Consider the following 19,894-nt stretch of genomic DNA (forward strand, 5'->3'; position numbering starts at 1 on the left):
GATCTCATCTGTGGCTTTTCCTCACCCAGGAACAGGCAGCAGAGGGTGTGTGTCCCTCCCCACCCCCTCGCACAGCCGCTGCTGGTTACAGTTACGCATTCCGATACAGACAAGCCTTTCAGACCAAAGAGGGGGTGGGGATGGCCAACTCTCAGAAGCCCTGGAACAAATAGTTGGCAACAGCTGTGTTCGTAGCAGACAGCAGTTGGTCACTCGCTACTGTTTTCTCGTCCCACACTAGTGTCCCTACTTCAAACGGTGGTTCGAAAAGCAATCAAGTCTCAGCCACAGGGGTCTATTGCCTTTGCAAGATCGGTCAGCAGGGCCAAAATGTGGCCAATCCCACCCCTATCCCTCTGAGGTGTCCAGGACGTCCATCAGCCATATAACCCTGACCACATGCTTAAAAAGAAAAAGACTTTGGGAGCCTTTCCCTTTAAAAGAAGCTCCCCTCTCCCCACTTAGAATCTCTTTAGAACCAGAGGACTGTGAAAAAAATCTCTACTAACTAGCTAAATCAAAATGGAGAAGAAAAAGGGTTTTGATCAAGAATCCCACTCTGCCTCTCACCCTCCCCCGCCTCCCACCTCAACTGTCTCCTCCATAAAGCTCTGGAAATAGCTTTATGGTGTTTAATGGAAAATCAGAAAGGACGGTCCCATAGAGACCTCAGGGATGTAGGGGGTTAAGAATATGGTGGCTCTGGAAGTAAGGAGCAACTAGCAAACAAGAGGAGACTGGAAATTTCTGTATGGGAGCTGGCCTGTTATAACTGCGAGACATTTTCTAAAAGGTTCCCTCCACCCAAAGCAGTAGTACCATAAACAAGCTCCCACCCTTCTTCCCTTCCCGACCCGATCCACATACAACCAGTTCAATTACCTGTCTAAGACCCAAAAGGAAAGGCATCCTGCAAGAGCATCGTCCACACTAACGTTTGCAACAAAAGGCTTGGAAAAGTTAAAGTCTTAGAATGAGCATTTCCCCTGGAGGTCCCAGTTAAGCGGCCTTCCTTAGCAAAGCAGACACAGTAAACAGAGTCTTGGGACCAAGCAGGCACTCTCCCTCCTGCTCTCCTCACTACTCCCCCCGCCTGGCTCCGACCCACCCCCACCTTCTCGTGACATATCTCAGACGCAGCAAAGCCGAAGCTGTCTGCCAAGGGGGAAATGACATCAGTTCAGGCACAGCAGAAAAAACTCCAGACAGCTGCTGTGGAATATTGAGAAGGATGTGCTGCAAACCCACGATGGCCAGCCCTGGACTCACCTAAAGCTGGAGCCTGCAATGGAGGACAGAGGCGGCCCCCGCTCCCATCAGCTCCACTCAGCTCTGAGCAGGCTCGGGTGTACATCCACCAAGGCTCTAAAGCAGAAAAGAGCTACATTTCTCTGAATAAGGACTGCACACTATAGCCCCCAAGGTGTTGTTTCTCCCTCTTTCGAAAGAAAATCAAGCCCACAGAGACTGTCAGTTTCACAGAACTTTTCTACCCCGACCCCTGCCAGTCAGTGCTCAATAAACAACAGTGCTTTAAGCCAGGCTGTCTCAACTTTCTCTAGAGATTGAGGCAACTTGCAGACAGGTGGAGAGTCACCTCTTCCCCAGCTAAGGTAGGACACACTACCTTCGACGCTGACCTCTCAAGCCCTCGCTTCTACAGGAGAGTTTATGTTTCATAAACAAATTGCTCACATACAGGTGCCAACATCTTTCCTCACTTGTCTTACAAAAGGTACAAAAAGTCCCACCGCAGCCTCCAAAGTTGCCAGTAAAGCACAGCATCTATATTTAAACCCAGCCTTGCTTCTGAAAAGTTCACCACCTTAGGTTTGTCATGCTTTCTTCCCTAAGCTCAGCTTATGGAGAAAATGGCACTCTAACCGCAAGCTGTGCCCAAGTAGCAAAGGCCCTGGGGTTGGTGTCCTGATCTGACTTTTCCTAGTCAGCGGTGTAAGCCAGCTCTCATCTGGCCACTGTTCCCGAAACAGCAGGTCACAGCGAATCCACAATCCTCTAACAAAGACAACACTAGCAAAGGACAAAAAGCCTGTGTTTGGATTTGGACTCGCAAAAATGACTTTCCTCAAGGAGAACAATCTTCAGAGGACTTTATAAATCCCAAGTTACCTTCTACTAATTTCTTAAGCTGCAAATTAAGTATATTTTCCATAACTCAAAGCAAGTATATCTCATCTTTCTTTCTATTTTCTGCAACAATTGTCTTTCAGTGATTTTTAGCAAGGGCCTCCATGGGAGCAGCACTGTGCTTGGGCATGACCCAGGTAAATCAGAAATGATTCTTGCAAATTAGTATCTATCACCCCCCCACCACCACCACCTAGGACAATAAATTAACAGTACCCAACATTTACAGCATGGCCAGTTGCCAGAAGTACTTCTCAATCATTAGCGAATCCAGCCAGATACACAATGTGCTTGCCGCAGGTCTCCCACTGACGGTCAAGGTCACATCGACTTTCCCAAAAGGAAATGAATGAGCCAAGCCAGCTGAGCCATTTCCTTGAGGCTCACAAAAAGAATGAACCTCAGCCCCATTGCTATGGAGAAGAGAAGAGAGGAGTACGTAGAGAGAAGCGCTTCTGCTGCTGCAGGTGTCTGGGGGGCAGGGAGCCATTCTTCGGCAAATACGTATTCTCAAGAGACGGTTAAGCACTCTATCCCGTGCCTTGCTACCACTGTCACCTACAGGCCAAACTGCCAGATAGACCAGCCTGGACATCGAGACACTGCCACCAGAAGAAGCTGTTTTCAGCACTCTCCCCTTTTATTTCGTCAGTTCTCTGGCAACCTCCGATCAACACAAAACACGTGTACCATTATTACCTTTGACAGCCAAACTGGAGGAAAAGGCACCCTCGGCCCTTCATGGTCAACTCTGATCCCAAATTACCTGCTCACAAGGAAGAGTGGCACCTGAAGTTCTCCAGAGAGTACCATGGCGTGAGAGTACCTATTCGTGTGTTCCACACCTACTGAACACCCATAGTGTGCAGGCACTCATTGTTCTAGGCACTGGGGATACTGCCATGAGCAAAATACTCAAGAACCCTTGCTATGATGGGCTATGGAAAAATTCCTCATTTCTAAACAATATTCATCAGCAGTGATCTCTGAATAAGTAGACTTGACAAAATTACTAGAAATCCAAAAATAATTTCATAAAAATTCAACCTAAATCATCAAAATTACATCACAGGCTTCCTGACTTCCCCCTAATGAATCATTCTTTTATGGATGCTACTAAGACAATGTTTCTAATTAGCATTTTTATACTTTTTCTTCTTATAAGATTATAAATTCCTGTGTGCACAGAAGCACTAAACCCAAAGCATTACGGCTAGCACAGTATCATACACTCTAACAAAGCGATTGCTGATAATGGCTTCTTTACACTAATCTACTTCTCCTTGGCCCAGCCCCTTGCTGACCAACCCACAGTAAGCGCTGAGATGTGGCGGGTAAAGAGAAAAAGAAGCTGAATTGGCAAATGAAGGAATTACCAGGAAAGCAACTTCACTTTTTGCCATGCCCTCCCTGCAGATGTTACCACAACCCAGTGACAAAGTAGTCAGCTTTGGGATTTTAAGAGGCAAGATGATCATTAGCAATTTCTGCCAGTCTGGAAAAAAAGGGTTCTTTTATGTAAGTGATCCGGGCTCGAAGGTAAGTCAAATCCTTCTTCACATAATTGTAGTCATATGCCTGCTGATGCAGAATTAAATTCAACGATGAATGCACCAATTAAAAAAAAAAAAAAGGAAGTGTCACACCAAACCAGAATTAGGCGAGATTATGTTATCAAAATGCTGTAGTTTAACAACTGTTTGTGGCCTCAAGCAGTGTCTGAGACATCATTCCACTGACCCAGTCCCCTCCCCAGTTCATCGTCTCCCCAAACACAGCAATGCTGAAACCTTTGGATTTGGACTAACTTATTATTTAAGAAGACATACTGCAACAACATATACTTTCGTGGCTAGCAGTATTCATTCTCTCACTATAGCTAATTTAAGAAACTTTTGGCGACATTTTTCTAAGCAGCCTATGCATTTATAATTTTTAAATTATGGGACAGAGGTGGAGAGAGATTGTTATTTGTTCAGCACTGACTCTGTGCTAGGAACTCCATTTAACCAACATCTGAACTCCAGTTAACCCCCACAACATAGGTACTATTATTCCTATTGTTCGGCTGCAGAAACTGAGGCATGTGGAGACCTTGCCCAAGGTAACAGAGCCAGCAGTGGGAGAACAAGGATTTGAATGAAGCCTCTTGTTCCAAAGACCTTTTCCTTTACAATAATACAGGAGTCATGATAGTAGATCAGAAGTTACTAATAAGACAAAAACCAGAAGAGAGGGTCAGCTGAACATTGAGCAGACATGCATGCACCTGGTCAGTGCCCCAGCATCCTGCTTATGAGACTGCATTTATACTGGATCTGACAGTGGTGGTCGGAGTGTAGACTCAGGGCCCTTGGCCCCCAGAACTCCCATTCTGAACTACTTTGCAGCCTGAGTTCTGTGAGGGAAATGACTGGGAAAGCCCTGAAGATCTCATCTGTTCCCAGTACACAGCTGGTCCCCGAACAAGGAGCAAGCTGGAGCAGATCTTCCCATGCTCTGGATCTCAGGCCGGCTGAGGCTGAAGGAGGATAGGGGCAGGGGGCTGAGGATTCTAATTTCAAAATCAAGGAATCAGAAAAAAGAGAGTTTTATCATAACAGGACAGCAACTTCCAGGCTTATAGGGTAGGAGACAATTTCCATATCTAAGGCCATTTTATTTCTAGGTGCTTTGAGTAGAGACTGCTGGGCAGATATAGAACATCTAAGGTAAGAGAACTTATTTTTCTCAGGTTGGGCACAGGCACATTTAAAAGTCCTAGAGTTCTGATTAAAAAAAAATAAAAAAGATGTAAATACTAACTCAAATCCCAAAGCAACATGAATGCCACAATAAAAGTCAAACCAAATATCTTCACATCATGAATGTGAGGCTGAGCATTGATAAAAGGATTCTGGAGTAATTATTTTGGGGAATGCCATGGGAAACATTCCAAACCCAGAACAAAGATCTGCAAAACTCTACCAAATAAAAATGCTAAGGATTGCTTAGCTGCCAGGAGCCAACAATACTAGCTTATCTGTGTCCTGGGGCTAGACAAAAGCAGACCTGTAGCAGGCCTGCTGAGGCAAGAAAACCCAGGGCTCCTGGTTTCTGAGCAGGACAAGGAGCTCTACAACTCATAGGACTTATTTCTTCTACACGTTATCCACTAAAACAAACAAACAAACAAAAACCCATGGAGGCTTTCCTACTACTCTACTACTGCATCTTCCACACAGCTCTGAAACGCGGTATGCAATAACTTGCTAAACATCACAGGATACATTTTAGAGACATAAGACCCTAACATATGGTGATATATAACATTCGAAAGATAAAAAACGTGAACGTGAGCCTCGGTGAAGCTAGTAACTCATTCAAGGACACACACCTAGTAGGCAGTGCAGCAAGCATTTCAAGCAGGCCTGTGTGGCTCCAAAATGGCTTGAACACACAATGGAGACAGTATTCTAATATTGTAATAGTCATTTCTCCCTCTTGTGTGACTTGTTAGTCACATCCAGCCAACCAGGATACACCATGAGGATGAGAAGGGTGGACTATTGGACAAATCCGTCTTGCCCTGGAGGATTCCTTTATTTAATTACCCAGCTAGGGAGAAAACACAGCGGACTCAGAAACAAACACAAGCATTCCATAATAAATGCTGGGGAGGAGTAGAGACACAAGCGCAAGACGAGGTCAAAAGAGGGAGCCGCTGAGAGAGAATGGCCAAAAAAATTTTATTAAGGGATAAGTGCCAAAATAACACGTGGGGTTTGGGTGGGAAGACGAGTACACTAGGCAAGGCCAAATCACGAAAACAAGGGCACATGGAGCATCCGAGAAAGGCAGAAGATGGAAGCGAAGATCAGCTGGAGGGAGAATGTAGTGGGGCCCCACACGTTTGTTTTTACCAAATACCTCTGACCAGCATATTTTTTTCTTTCTAATGACAAAGGCAGTGCCACAACTATTGAGGAAAGAAATTTCTACTTCACTAAGTGTCTTAGGCTCTCTTTTTGTTGTTTCATTATATTTACTACTAAAATAGGATAAATCTCGGAGTCGATTTTGTTCCACGCTAGCGGGTAGGAGAGGTGGAAGGAAGATACCAGGTCAATGGTGTAGCCTCAGTCTTTTAAAGAAATAAAGTAGCTGAAACCGGTTGACAACAGCTTCCTAAGGTTTCTGCCTCTATTTCCTCTGCCCCTGACAGGAAAACCCTTTTGTGATGATAATCAGCGACTCCACAATATTTATTACCTTCACGGACTGACAATTGCTGCCCTCTCCAGAGAATCCAGGGGTCTCTGAAACTCACCACTGACAGGAGGCTGTCACTGATGGTTAATGGGCTGTCGCTGGATCTGCAGCTTTGGCTTTATCAAGTACTACAGCAGCCTTGTTTGTTTTTGTACCAAAATGCAAGGTTCATTTTTCCTGCCCTAGAAACAGTTCGACCTCAACCAAACTGGCAAACAGCCAAGAATTACACGAAAATCAGCGAGCCACAGCTCAGAGCTGTCCCCAGACACATTTCATGTCTCCTGCTGAACTTCTCTCTAAACCAAAGATGGAAATAAGAACAAAAGGAGGGACATATGTCATGCTAACTACATGATATACACTCAGATGTGACTTGGAAAGATAAGTCCATTTGGAAAATCAGTCTCCAAGGTCTCCACTAAATCTGATTTCATCTTTTACTTTTATTTAAACTTTGGGCAAAAATAAGAGACATGGTCCACTTTAGGTGGGAATGTGGGTACAGTAGTGGCAGAAAGGGCTAATATCAAAGTCATTTTATTAAAGGCATCTCAACTCTGAGTCCCTGGAAGCAGCTCTAGGCCCTCTGGGTGTAAGATCATAAGAACAATCATTCACCTTGTCCAGAGAGAGACCACCTTGGTTGTGCTTTTATAGGACAATCCACTCACTCTTTTCTGTGCTCATAAACTCGGCAAAGTTACTTATTCTCAGGCCTCTCTCCTAAAGTTCAAGCAACTTAAGGGCAAGATGCATAACTTTTGCTTCTGTGTCCCTCACAATACCAAGCAATGCCTTGCACAAGTAGGCCCTCAAGAAAATAGTGTTACATGACTAAAGAGATTGTAAAAATGAAGGTAATATAGCTGAATCCCCAAACACTAGTGTGGGTGACATTTTCCTGGCCACAGAAACCTGGTAAACAGCTGAGATCGGAAGAGCATCTGGAGATTGTGCAGAGCTCATGAGGTTTGATGCAGGAACTGGAAAACCCTCTGTGGGTCTCTTTATCTGTGTGTCTCTAATTTCTCAGCTGAGGAATTTAAGATACTTAACGCCACCTCAAAAGCAAAAGTCCCTTCCTCAAGGTAGAGCTGGGACATGGTCTAATTCCCCAACATTTGTTTTTCGATTATGGGGAATGGGATGAAGCTGGGCCTGGTTTTGTCTCCCACTCACCAGATAACTCCATTAGCAACACTTGGAAGTTGCCTTTTTTGCATGAAAGACTGAAATTTAGTAAGGTCTAGTTGGAAACACAGCTCCTAGCACCATACCTTCTCTCATTTCCTGGATCTTATATAAATCAAACATTACTTCCTCCCTCCTTAGGCTATGCGGTAACCAAATGTACTTCAGGTCTAAGATTTCATGGTCCAAAACACCAGAAAACATTCCATTTATCCCTCCCATAAATTGTAGAGAGTGTGAAAACTTCTGGAACAGCACAGGTCCGCACCCCAAGTAAAATGATGACTAAACGTGGTGAAACTAGAGAGGGTATCATTCCAGATCCAGGGGATTCTGGTCCTTTCATATAATACTCAGCCATAGACCACACCTGAATTCTGTGCTCACCCCTCCCGGGGCACAGAGTATGAGGCAACACAGGATGACAGCAGCAAGTAAACCCACCTCAAAAACACCTGGACCCGGGGTCCAAATCATGAAGAAATCACTAGAGAGCAAAGCAGAAGTGGGCATTTAGGCCCAAGGCTTAGGAGGAAAAAAACTAGAAGTGACTTTGAGAAAACATACCCCTCACAGCAAGAAGGAAAGTCAGCGCAACCCACTGTCCCTCCTTGAAAAAAATTAGCAGGTGCTAATATCTTTGTACTTATACCTATTGTTCTGGTCTTTCGCTTCGTTCTAGATGCACATTCTGGGCAAGGTGTGCTCAATATTGCAGAAAAGGTGGTGCTAACCAGTGATACAATAAATCATCAATCTTTGCAGAGAACTCAAGGTTTACAAACTACTTTCATAGACATTTCAGTTGTTCCTTACATCAGTGGGAGACAGGGCTAGGCAGTTATTACTATCCCCACTCGTCAGACAAGTCTACTGTAGCTCTGAAAATATGACCTAGGACTAAGATTTAGGGTTTCTGACTGAAGGGACAGAAGTCTTCCCAGGGAACCCCAGTGAGTGACTGCCCAGAGGGAGATTTTCCTTTCAACCAGATCCTGTCAGGACTCTGGCACTCTAGACCTGGCCATGCTGAAACAGCGAAGAGGCATGATAATAAAATATTAAATCAAGTTCTTTCCAGAACCTGCTACGTGTTGCCTGACACGGGAACCTGGCTGATTAGCACACAGCCAGACAACAGCCAGACAACTGCCAGACAACGGGAACCTACAGGAAGGTTATTGCTGAGATTGCCAACAACTTCCCCATGCCTTAAAGCTACAAATCCTCCCCCAGAAAGGAAAATAGATTTAAACTGAATTCCTTGAATACCTGGGGTCTCTCTCAGGCCCTCTCATTCTCTACCTCTGAGAGGATGACCATGCTCTGTCTATGGAGCATTTCTCCTTCTCTAATAAACCTTCCTTTTGACTCTAACTCTGGTGGGCGCTTGAATTCTTTCCTGCACACAGCCAGGACCACCCTCACCGACCCTCTCTCAGTACAGGACTTGAATCTCCACTCGAGGGAATTTACCCACCCTGCATCAATGCTACCACCTACTCTTGTGACCCTGGGCTGGTTACTTTGCCTTTCTGATCCTTCAATTGTTACTTCTGTCAGCATTGCCCGGAGACCACCGGAGCCAGCCAGTTCTGCTGTATACATGGTCAAAGGAGTCTGCCATCTCTTTTAGAGATTCACGATGCAAAGGCTCTACAGTTAAGCCCCTGAAAGAATCCCACGGTTAAGAAGCCTGTTCAACCTTAAATCTCCTACCTTTTGAATAGCACAGACTCTTTCTTACTGAGCTTTCTTTCATAGCATCATTATCTCTACAGTGTCTTTCAGCCTCCACATTCTATGTTCCATTCCTCCCTCAGGAGCGTAGCCCCCAATGCTCTATCCTGAGTGATACAGTTAGCCAGGAATAGGATGGAGACACACAGCTCCAGCCCCTGCAAAGCCAAAAGAGGAGAAAATATGCTCACGGGGTCTCCTCATTTTCCCAGGTTTCTCTGAACATTTGTGCAATCTCAGATAAGGAGAGGATTTTTCCAAATATTCTCTCTACACTAGAAATTGAGGGCAAAAGTCATAAGTTAATCTTTCACTTTACATACTAGGCAGAGGTTGAAAATGGATGTGTGTCAAATAAAATGACAAAGAAAGTTTTGAGGGGGATAAAAAAAGGGTTTGCCATAATTAAAACTCCACCACTCAACATGAAAAACAGAAAGCTGCGGTTGGAAGAGCACTGTTGATACAAGACTGAAAGGTGTCGCTGCGGAGTAATGTTTTTTAAAGTCGTGGAACACTTAGCAAGGATTAATTACTTATGAAAACTGAAGAACTGTCATCATTAGCTGAATTTTCAAATTTTTACCCCTGGATCTAATTTAAATTCTCACATGCAAGATCCTATCCTACAACATTAAAAAATTATTGTCGGGTTTTTAGAGTGTGATATGGTAGGGTGGTTATCTCAAGGAATAGAATCCTTTTATTTCTTAGAGATTCAAACGGAACGATTTATGCTTGAAATGATATGAAGTCTGCGATTTACGTCAAAATAATTTCACTGGAGATGAATGGAAGTTAAAGTGGATATAGATAAAACAAGACTGCCCATGACAATAAACTACTGAAGGTGGTGGCGGGTACATAAGGGTAATTCTCTTTATCTTTATTTGTGTATATGTTTAAAACTTTCTATGATAAAAATTTAAAGGATTCTATTCTAAATCATGTCCATTCTTGACCCAAAATGATATTAAGCTTTACAGAGCCCTTAAAAGATACAAGGAACACCAAAAGCTAAGTGGCAAAAGGAAAAAAAAAAGATAAACTAGACTTCGTCTAAACTAAAAACAGTTGTACTTCAAAAGATACCATCAAAAAAGTGGGGAAAAAAACAGAATGGGAGAGAATATTTGCAAATTATTTATCTGACAAGAGACTCAAAGGCTTCACTGTGGGAGTTTTCAGAGGCTTAACTGTAGCTGAATCTCTAAGACACAGACTTCTCTGACCACAAGGGCCTCCTGTCACAGAAACGGCTGCCTTGGGCGGTCTCTGGACAATGCTGACACAGGTAGTGAAGGCTCAGAGAAGTGAAGTAACTGGCCCGGGGGTCACGAGAATAGATGGTAGCAAGTCTAGAGTACCAGGGCCCCGGCAGGGTCTAGTTGAAAGGAAAATCTCTCCCCTGACACCTGGGCAGTCACACACTAGGGTTCCCTGGGAAGATCCTTCAGTCAGATAAGGGACTTTAAAACAGGCAAAAATTGAATGGACATTTCTCCAGAGAAGATGTACAAATGGCCAATAATGACATGAAAAGATGTTTAACATCACAAGTTATTAGGGAAATGCAAATCAAAACCACAGTGAGACACTACTCCACACCTACAAGGTTGGTTATGAGGAAAAAGACGAGTGTTGGAGAGGATGTGAAGAAACTGAAGCCCTCGTACATTTTTAGTGGGGATGTAAAATGATACAGCTCCTATGGAAAACAGGCTGGCAGTTCCTCAAAAGTTAAACACAGAGTGACCATATGGCCTAGCAATCTCACTTCTAGGTATATACCCAAGAGAATAAAAACATATGGTCCACACAAAAACTTGTATACCAATGTTCGCAGAAGCATAATTCATTATAACCCAAAAGTGGTAAGAGCCCAAATGTCCATCAATTGATGAATAGATAAATGTGTTACACCCATACAATGGAATATTAATCGGCCATAAAAAGAAATGAAGTACCGACACATGCTACAGCATGGATGAACCTTGAAAACATTATGCTAAGTGAAATAAGCCAGTCATAAAATACCGTTTACGTGAAATGTCCAGAAGGGGAAAAGACATGGAGACAGAAAGTAGATCAGCGGTTGCCAAGGACCGGGAAGGGGAGGTTGGGTGGTGGGTGGGAGAATGACAGTATTTCTTTTTGGAGTGATGAAAATGTTCTGAAACCAGATAGCAGTTGACAGTGGAAAACCCTCTCAATATACTAAAAACCACTGAACTGTATACTCTAAAAGGATGATTTTTATGGTATGTGAATTTATATCTCAATAAAGCTGTTATTACAAAAGAAAAAAAGAAAAAAGAAAAGCCTCAGAAACCATTCTCACCTCAGAACAGGAAGTACCAAATGCAGGCTGGGGTCAGGCGTCAAGAAGCCCCAGGGAGAGCCTCACCTCAGTACAGGACACAGTGTTCAAGAGCAGACAGATCTGCATATGGTCTAGCACTGTGGTCAGAATGGACGCTGAACCACAGCTCCCACGCTTCCTCCCTGGTGATAACGCCCCACTCTTCACTCAAGAGGCCACGATGATATGTAAATCAGAATAATAATCTATATCCTAATTTACCGGCTCTAAGAATAAGTAATTTCGTACTTTACTATTTGAAAACAACTGCTGGGAAAACACCACTCATCTGATTGCCAAAGCTGACGATATGAAAAGTAATTCACATGCCTTTTGGACTAGGAGTTAACCAAAATATATTCTTAAATTCCTCCAGTGAAAACATACTGTGGGTCAGTCAGGGAATTGGGAAGCCTTAAAGATTTCCCAAAGCTAAAATAAAAATTTAAATTTAAATTTAAAAATTTACCAAGTAATTACAATACAGCAAGCACTCAACCCTCACAATAAGCCTATAAACTAGGCACTGTTATCCCATTTTATGGATGAGGAAACTGAGTTAACTAACTAGCTCAAGGTTATATGGAGGCAGTCTGGCTCCAGAGTCTACATTCTCAACAATGCTACCTCCAAGTGTCCCTTCTTCTGAAGTGACCACCACGGAAGGGTAGATAGTTGGGTATGCAATTACACTTGTGTGCCACATGGCGTTGGCCAACAGCTCCAGGCCACCTGCCTGACATCATCTATGGGACCACAATCCACTTCCTCAGCACCTGGGCAGGCATTTCCACCCTTCTCCAGCGACCACTTTACTGTCCTTGGGTGAATCTTCCTCCACAGCAAAAGGAGCAACGGGTTTACATACAAGGAGAAGAATGGAAGTTAAGCAAATTAGAGACCTATAGGCTTCTGAGGAAATAAATTAAAATATTCCCCAGGAAGGCACATCTTCAAGGATAAGGATGGGATGCAGGCCAAGAAATGCTGCTTACATGTGTGTGGAAGTGAGCCCTTGCATATCTTGCTGATGGGACTGTAAGCTAATACAACCACTGTTGTATTAGCGGCTTGGCACTATCAACCCCAAATTTCAAATGTACATACCCTATAACCCCACAACCCCCAAGGCCACTTCTAGGAATCTAGCACAACTGCACGAAGAAATAGCTACAACAATGTTTACTCTGCAAGATCTAAAGCAATAACATACAGGCATTTAAAAAACATCAAAGATATAATGCTATATGGAAAGAAGTCTACAATATATTAAGATTTTTTAAAGTGCATGTTGTAAAATGCTACATATAAATTACCATGTTTTTATTTTAAAAACAGATGAAAGTAAGAAACCCTATACCCAGCACCAATTTTACATTTATATATAAGTTATTTATTTATATATATGTATGAATTGTATTACTACATCTACAAATAAGCAGCATAAGCAGAAAAACCACCAAAAATATACACAAACCACAAACTTTCACTTTCTACTCTTCAGCATTTTTGTATTCTTTTTATTTCTCATTGTTGGGAGCATGAGTTATTTTTTGTGTGATTAAAAACTGACATAAAAAATATGAGCAACTAATTGTCTATTATAGTTCGATAAAGCTGGGGGGAAAAACTGATATGAAAAAGGTAAAAGGTACCTTAAAGCTCAAAGAAAAGCATCCATCAGGTCTAAGGAAGGAAAATGAAAAGAGCCAGAGTGGACCTTGTATCAAATCAGACTGGTGCAGGTTTTCTGCCTTCCCTACCTCCTGAAAATGTAGCAAAAGGATCTGCATATGTTAAGATGAAGGACTCAAGAAAAAAAAAGTATACAGGATGAAGTCACACTACACGCTATTCAACTCTACATTCAAGTCTCAAAGAGCTACGAAGCTCTAACATCTCAGTGTAGAAAGCCAAATGTTAACTTTCTCTCCCAAATAAACCACTAAGAGGGAAAAATAATTAGATCTGATCAATAAATGAAGCTGTGGGTTTTTTTGTTGTTTCTGCATTTGGCTAGTTTTTAATACAACTGGAGTGAAACTGTCAGGTGGAATTTTAGATGAGGAAGGAAATTTAGGAAGTGGCAATTAGGAAAAAGCAAGCAGAATTTTGAAAAACATGAATATCTTCTTCATGAACACGGGCCTCTGATCTGCGAAAATGTGTAATAAAATAGTGTTGTAACATAAGATCTATCTTGCTTGCTATTTAAAAATCAAAACAGACATGTTTTTATAATTTCACTCCAGGTCCCACCCTTCCCAGCCACAAATATTCTTTCAACGTCTTACATTCACTTTTAGCTCTTCCAAAACAAGTTTAAATTCTTTAAAACACCTAAGTTCGTGAATCAAAACTTAGCTGTGATCCTCTGAGGGTGATGATGGCACAGGAACAGAAGATACATGCGCAGCTATCTGCTTTCCCACAGGAGAAAGTATGGAAAGAAGAAAACCAAAAGTAAATAAATCAAAGCTATGGGAATGTAGCTTCCTAAGTGAGAGCATCCCAGAAACCCAGGCCATTAAAAGACTGGCTATCCACAAGTCTGGGAGGATGACCTACTTTAACTCCCACACTGGGAAAGCCAAAATTATATCAAGCAGCAGAATTCAATAGGATGAGATCTGTTTTCCCTTTCCTTACCTCCCATACTGCAGTGTTCTGGATTTGTTTGTATTTCTTTGTTTGTGGTTTCCACATTGCAGGCAGTCCTTTGGCCAGACTTTGCTCCATCTAGTGGAAATACAAAGGACGGTCCAAAAGGGAGATGCCCACAGCCGGACCTCAGTCTGTCTGTTGTATGCCACTGAGTATAAAAGTCTCCAAGACCCATCGTCATTGCTCCCTGTCACTCAGTGGCTGCTCTTACTGTCTCTGCAGTTATAGTGGGATTGGTGGTCCTGATGATGTCCATAACTGGGATTATGGGGTAAGAAATGAACCCATGTCACTGCACCACATGGATCCTGATGGGCCCTTATTAGTCCCAACAATTTAAGGCAGGAAAGAAAGAGGACCTCTCAGGCATATGGATGGCCAGAAATTCAAAAGGCAGTTGGAATTTTGAATTCAAAGCCATCTAAGATAACCACAGTATCCATAAAGAGTCGCCAGCTAGTGTCCCAACACCCACCATGAGCTATATCCTGGGGCCTGAAAGCGAAGGCTCTCCTCTAGACACAGCTTCCCTGAGGTCCAAGAGAGTACGCTTCCCTCGTGGTGACCTTGAGAACACCTAATGGTTTCTGCAGGCTGAGAGTGTGTGAGAACAAACCAACGTTCATGAGGCCAAAATGAGAGTACAGCCAAGACTTGGAATGGGGAAAGGAAAAAGTTCTAAGAACATGACTCAGTTCAGTTTGATTATGGGACCAGAGGGGATACTGAGAAAATAAAGTAACTGGCCATCAATTTCACTGGGCAAAAACAAATATATTCTTCAAATGGAAACCACAAGGGCAGACCAAAGCAAGGGGAAAGAAAGTTCAAGACTGGGTGACTAAGGGAGGCTTACCTGCTTACTGAATCACAGACTAAAAAAAATGTGCTTCTTTTCAACCTGTTTGATGTTGGCTGACAAAGAAGAACTGTCTGGTAACATATATCAACAAATCTGAGAGTAATCAAGATTCTGAATGTTAAAGCATTTAATTACACTTCATAATGCTATCCTCTCTCTCCATAGGAAGGCTGACCTCAAGCCCTGTGATAACGAGCAAGAACCAGTGAGAAGCTAGGCATTCTCCACCTTGGAACTGCTCACATTTGTGGTCCAACAATCTGTTGTGGGAGACTATCCTGAGCATTGTGGGATGCTGCAAAGAGTGGACATTTCAGTAAACATTTGCTGGATTCTACTGAAAGGATTTAAAGATGTTTAGCAGCATCCTTGGCCTTCACTCAGTAGATGCCAGCAGCACTCCCAAGTTGTGACAAACCAAAAAAGTTTCAGGACAGTGACAAATGTCCTCTGGAAGGGGCAAACTGTTCTCAACTGAGAACCACTACTCTAAACACATAGGTTCACCATGAAAAGTTACCTACATAGCTAAAAAATCACAGGGAACAAAGAGAAATCCAGATTTAGAACAGAATCAACGAAGACACTCTCAAATCTCAGTTTCTGAACTCAGTCTGGGAACTGACACTAACTTACCAACCACAATGCACTCTAAGAACCACCAACAATAATAGTAGTGATGTTATTATATTTAATACCATTAAATATAGTCCAAGAGTCTTACATATACTATGTCTTTTCACCTCACAACAAACCCATAAAGTTTGCACTATTTTTATTCTCATTTTACAGATGAGGTATCTCAGGCACAAAAAGGTTATTTGCTCAAGAATAGTAAGTGAGAGTCAGGTTTCAAGCTAGGTGGTCTGCCCCCACAGTTCATTCATGATTTCATCACTATGTCAGACTATGCTCCACCCCCATGCTGGAAAGCTGTTAGATCTGCATCTTCTAATATGTAGTCAGTAGTCACATGTAGCTATATCATTTAATTTAATCAAAATTAAATATCATACCACTTTGGAAAACAGTCTGGCAGTTCCTCAAAAGGTTACATATAGCATTACCATATGACCCAGCAATTCCACTGTTATACAATTTAGTATTAATCGGCCATAAAAATGAATGAAAAACTGATACATACAATGACATACTGATCAATCAACAAGGATGACTCTTAAAAACATTACGCTAAGTGAAAGAAGCCTGTCACAAAGGCCCACACAGTATATGATTCCATAATAGGCAAATCCATAGAGACAGAAAATAGATTAGTGGTTGTCAGCCGCTGGGGGAGGAAGGGGTAGAATGGGGAGGGCCTGCTAATGGCAATAGGGTTTCTTTTGGGGGCGATGAAAATGTTCTAAAGTTAGATAATGGTGATGGTCACACAATTTTGTGATTTACTAAAAAGCCATTCATGTACACTTTCAAAGGGTGAATCCTTTGACGGGTAATTATATCTCCAAAATGCTGATATAAAAAATTAAATGTCATTAAAAATTCAGTTCCTGTTATCCTAGCTGCATTTCGAGTGCTCAACAGCCACATGTGGCTAAGTGGCTACAAAAATAAACGGTGCAGATATAGATCACTTCCAACATCACAGCAAGTTCTACTGGACAGCACTGCTTCAATGAATGGATAAAAGGCCTCCTTACCACCTAACCACAGTCCATCTTTCAAGTCTTACCTACTTTCACATTCCTCAACACACCCACATACGGAGTTTCCGCCACAGACTACATGCCACCTCCCAACGCTTGCTCCATTTTCGCTTTCATACTGCAATGGGCTTTCCCCACCTTCCTGGTCCACAGATACCCTACTTATTCTTATCAACCTTTAAAGCCCGCCCAAATGCCTCTTCCTCCCCGAAACTTTCCCTCGATCCCCACCTTCCCCTGGTCCTAGCAAAATCGGTTGCTCCCACTGGCCTTTGTTTGCATTTCCATTACAGCATTGATCCCTCTGGATTACAAATCATTGTGTGCATTATCTGCCTTTCCCACAAGATTACCAGCTCCTTGAGGACAGGGATTCTGTTGTTACTCATCTGAGGGTTCCCAATGCCTAGCGATAACAGCTGCAAAGAGCAGACCTTTCGGTAAATGTTTGCTGAATTCTACTGAAAGGATTTACAGAAACAGCAAGGTATTGATTTTGACAATTGCTCACTCTGGTGTGTAAAGCGGACTGAAAATTAGGGAAAGGGGATTAGAATCTAGAAGTTTCTTGTCCCACTATTCTGTAAGGAGCGATGGCGATTGCACTGAAATGCCATTTTTAAGAAAGAAGAGTGAAGTAGGGCTTCCGGATTGACCGCTGGGACAAGGAGGTGAGTAAAGGTGGGGGTGGGGAGCAAATGGGTATACTTAATTGAGGGATGTGGTATAAAAAGGAGCAGGAACTAGTGTCTCATCCAACTCGAAGTTTTAAGTGTGGCAGAGGAAAGGTAAGGACTGCATCTCTAGAGATTTGTGTCCAGGCCACTGGCTGAGTCACTTCATGGAAAAAGACTTTTCTACTAAAACTTTATGTTAAATAATAGTCAGACTTTTCTGGTTGAATCTAACCAACAATAGAAAGAAATTATGTATCTCAATCATAATTTATTTGGAAGAAACAAATGCCAAGGCCTTACTCTTTGGCAATGTTACTGTTTTTTTAATTCCTTATGGATTCAAGGAACCACACCTGAGTTGCAGTGACCAATAGGAGAGTTAAGTCTAAGATCCTAATCATAGAAAAGGTAATGAACCCTCCTGGGCCAAGATGGCAAGAAATGGCTGTTCCAGTGCAGGGCTAGTAAGAAGGAAAGCAAGACACCTAACAACGTGTATTTCTGATAGTAAATGCATATGTAATAAAAAAGTTGTATTTGATAGAGCCATTTCCAGAGGAAAAATGCAATGAGGTACCCATAAATTTCAATACGAAATGAGTACGGAGAGTCCTCAATTCAGAGTTAGCCAGAAACCATTTGTTGAAATAAGGACAGTTGAGTACCTACCTGAAGTACATCCTATGCCAAAATAGTCCATGAATTCTTTTTCTTTACAGATTTCTACAAGCCAAAAATCAACAAAAAGCAAACCAAAAACCAACTTGACTAAGTTGCGGTGGATTCAGTTAATAATTATATAACTACCATTCCAAAAGCCAAAATTCACGACAAAAATCTCACTATAGATTAGTACTCTCTGACAGAGACAGGGGTATGAGTTGGGGGTGGAAGTGTATGGGGTGAGGGGACAGGAAGAGGGAGACTACTTATTACAAAAACCTTCCTTTCTCTCCAGGAACTGTAACCACATAATAGCTGCTGGTCAATGCTCGCATCCATTCAAACGGAACAAAGTACAAAAGCCACCTTGTCCCCAAAATAAGTACTGGAAGTGCCAAAGTATAGATAAGAAAATGGCCTGTGATCAAACAAACATTGAAATCGCTCCCACATCTTCTCGCCACTTCCCAGGTGCGCATGTTGTGGTAAAGAACCTCCCCTTGTCATCCTTATTCTTGCTAAAGAAATAGATGTGTTTCCCACCGTTGACTCGGAGGCCCACCACTGCTCTCCACTGGGATGATGCAGTCCCCAGGCCAGGGCACCCACCTCCAAAGGCTCCAAGGTTCCTAAATCAACCCTCCAGCAATGTAATTTATTGGTTATTGGAAACAGCTTTTAGAAATACTTCTAGAAATAGAAACGTGCAAAGGAAAAGCCACAGTTTGCTCTATTGTTTTGTTCTGTCGGCATCTGTATTTTTTAACTTTACCAGTCCTGAGGGTTATAACTTTTCTAACAAAGAAAATTTATTTCTCCTGCCAGTTTATGATTTTAACTGGGAAAAAAAAGAACCCTAACAAAACTTGAAAGGTCCAGACCTAGAAAATGGAATACACTGGGCCAGAAAATAAGCTCTATTCCTTTCTCATGTTATTACTAATATACATAAACGTATTCGAGAGGAGGCACAGGATACTTCAACAGACAAGTTATGGTATAGCCATACAATGGAAAACTGTCCGTCCATAAAAAGGAATAAAGCACTGGTCCGTGCCACAATGAACCTCAAAAACATTATGCTAAGTGAAAGAAGCCAGAGACAAAAGATCACATATTGTAGGATTACATTTCTATGAAATATCCTGAATAGGTAAAGCTATAGACACAGAAAGCAGACTGGTGGTTGCCAGTGGCTGGGGGAAGGGGAGAAGAGGGAGGAACTGCTTAATGGGTAGGGGGTTTCTTTTCCAGGTGATGAAAATGTTTTGGAACTAGATAGAGGTGGTGATTGCACAAAACTGTGAATGTACCAAACACCAATGAATTGTTCTCTTTAAAATGGTTAAATGGTTTTAAATAGTTTATGTTATGTGAATGCCATGTCATGTCATTTAAAAAATTAATTTTTAAAATAGAGGATACTAATGGGCAAAACAAAGATGCATATAGTACATGAATAGGTACCCCATAAACTCCTAGGGAAAAGATAAATATTTCTGTTGGCACTTTGCTTCTACTCTTGATCACAAAAAGTTCAAGCACTAAGCTGTACAGTCTCTGCCATCATGCCGTGTGTGTGTGTGTGTGTGTGTGTGTGTGTGTGTGTGTGTGTGTGGTGTGTAAGGTGTCTCTTTCTGAAAAGACAGAGAAGTGAACAGAAAGT

The 19,894-nt window shown here is 42.3% G+C and overlaps 1 protein-coding gene across 5 annotated transcripts in view; it reads right to left on the minus strand.

Annotated features, from left to right (window-relative positions):
* The window catches only part of WBP1L (WW domain binding protein 1 like), a 55,185-nt gene that overhangs the window by 34,176 nt on the left and 1,115 nt on the right, over nucleotides 1-19,894 (minus strand). The window contains exon 2 of one of the 5 annotated variants that reach the window (XM_039871331.1): nucleotides 14,345-14,434. The exons of 3 other annotated variants lie outside the window; for them this stretch is intronic. In XM_039871331.1, the coding sequence (XP_039727265.1) occupies nucleotides 14,345-14,434 (90 nt within the window). Of the gene's footprint in view, nucleotides 1-882; nucleotides 1,048-14,344; nucleotides 14,435-19,894 lie in introns of those variants that run through there. One more of the 5 variants, XM_039871335.1, reaches the window with a different exon arrangement.

The sequence above is a fragment of the Pteropus medius genome, unplaced genomic scaffold, assembly GCF_902729225.1.
Source record: "Pteropus medius unplaced genomic scaffold, Ma_sr-lr_union100, whole genome shotgun sequence".
Taxonomy (NCBI): Eukaryota; Metazoa; Chordata; class Mammalia; order Chiroptera; family Pteropodidae; genus Pteropus; species Pteropus medius.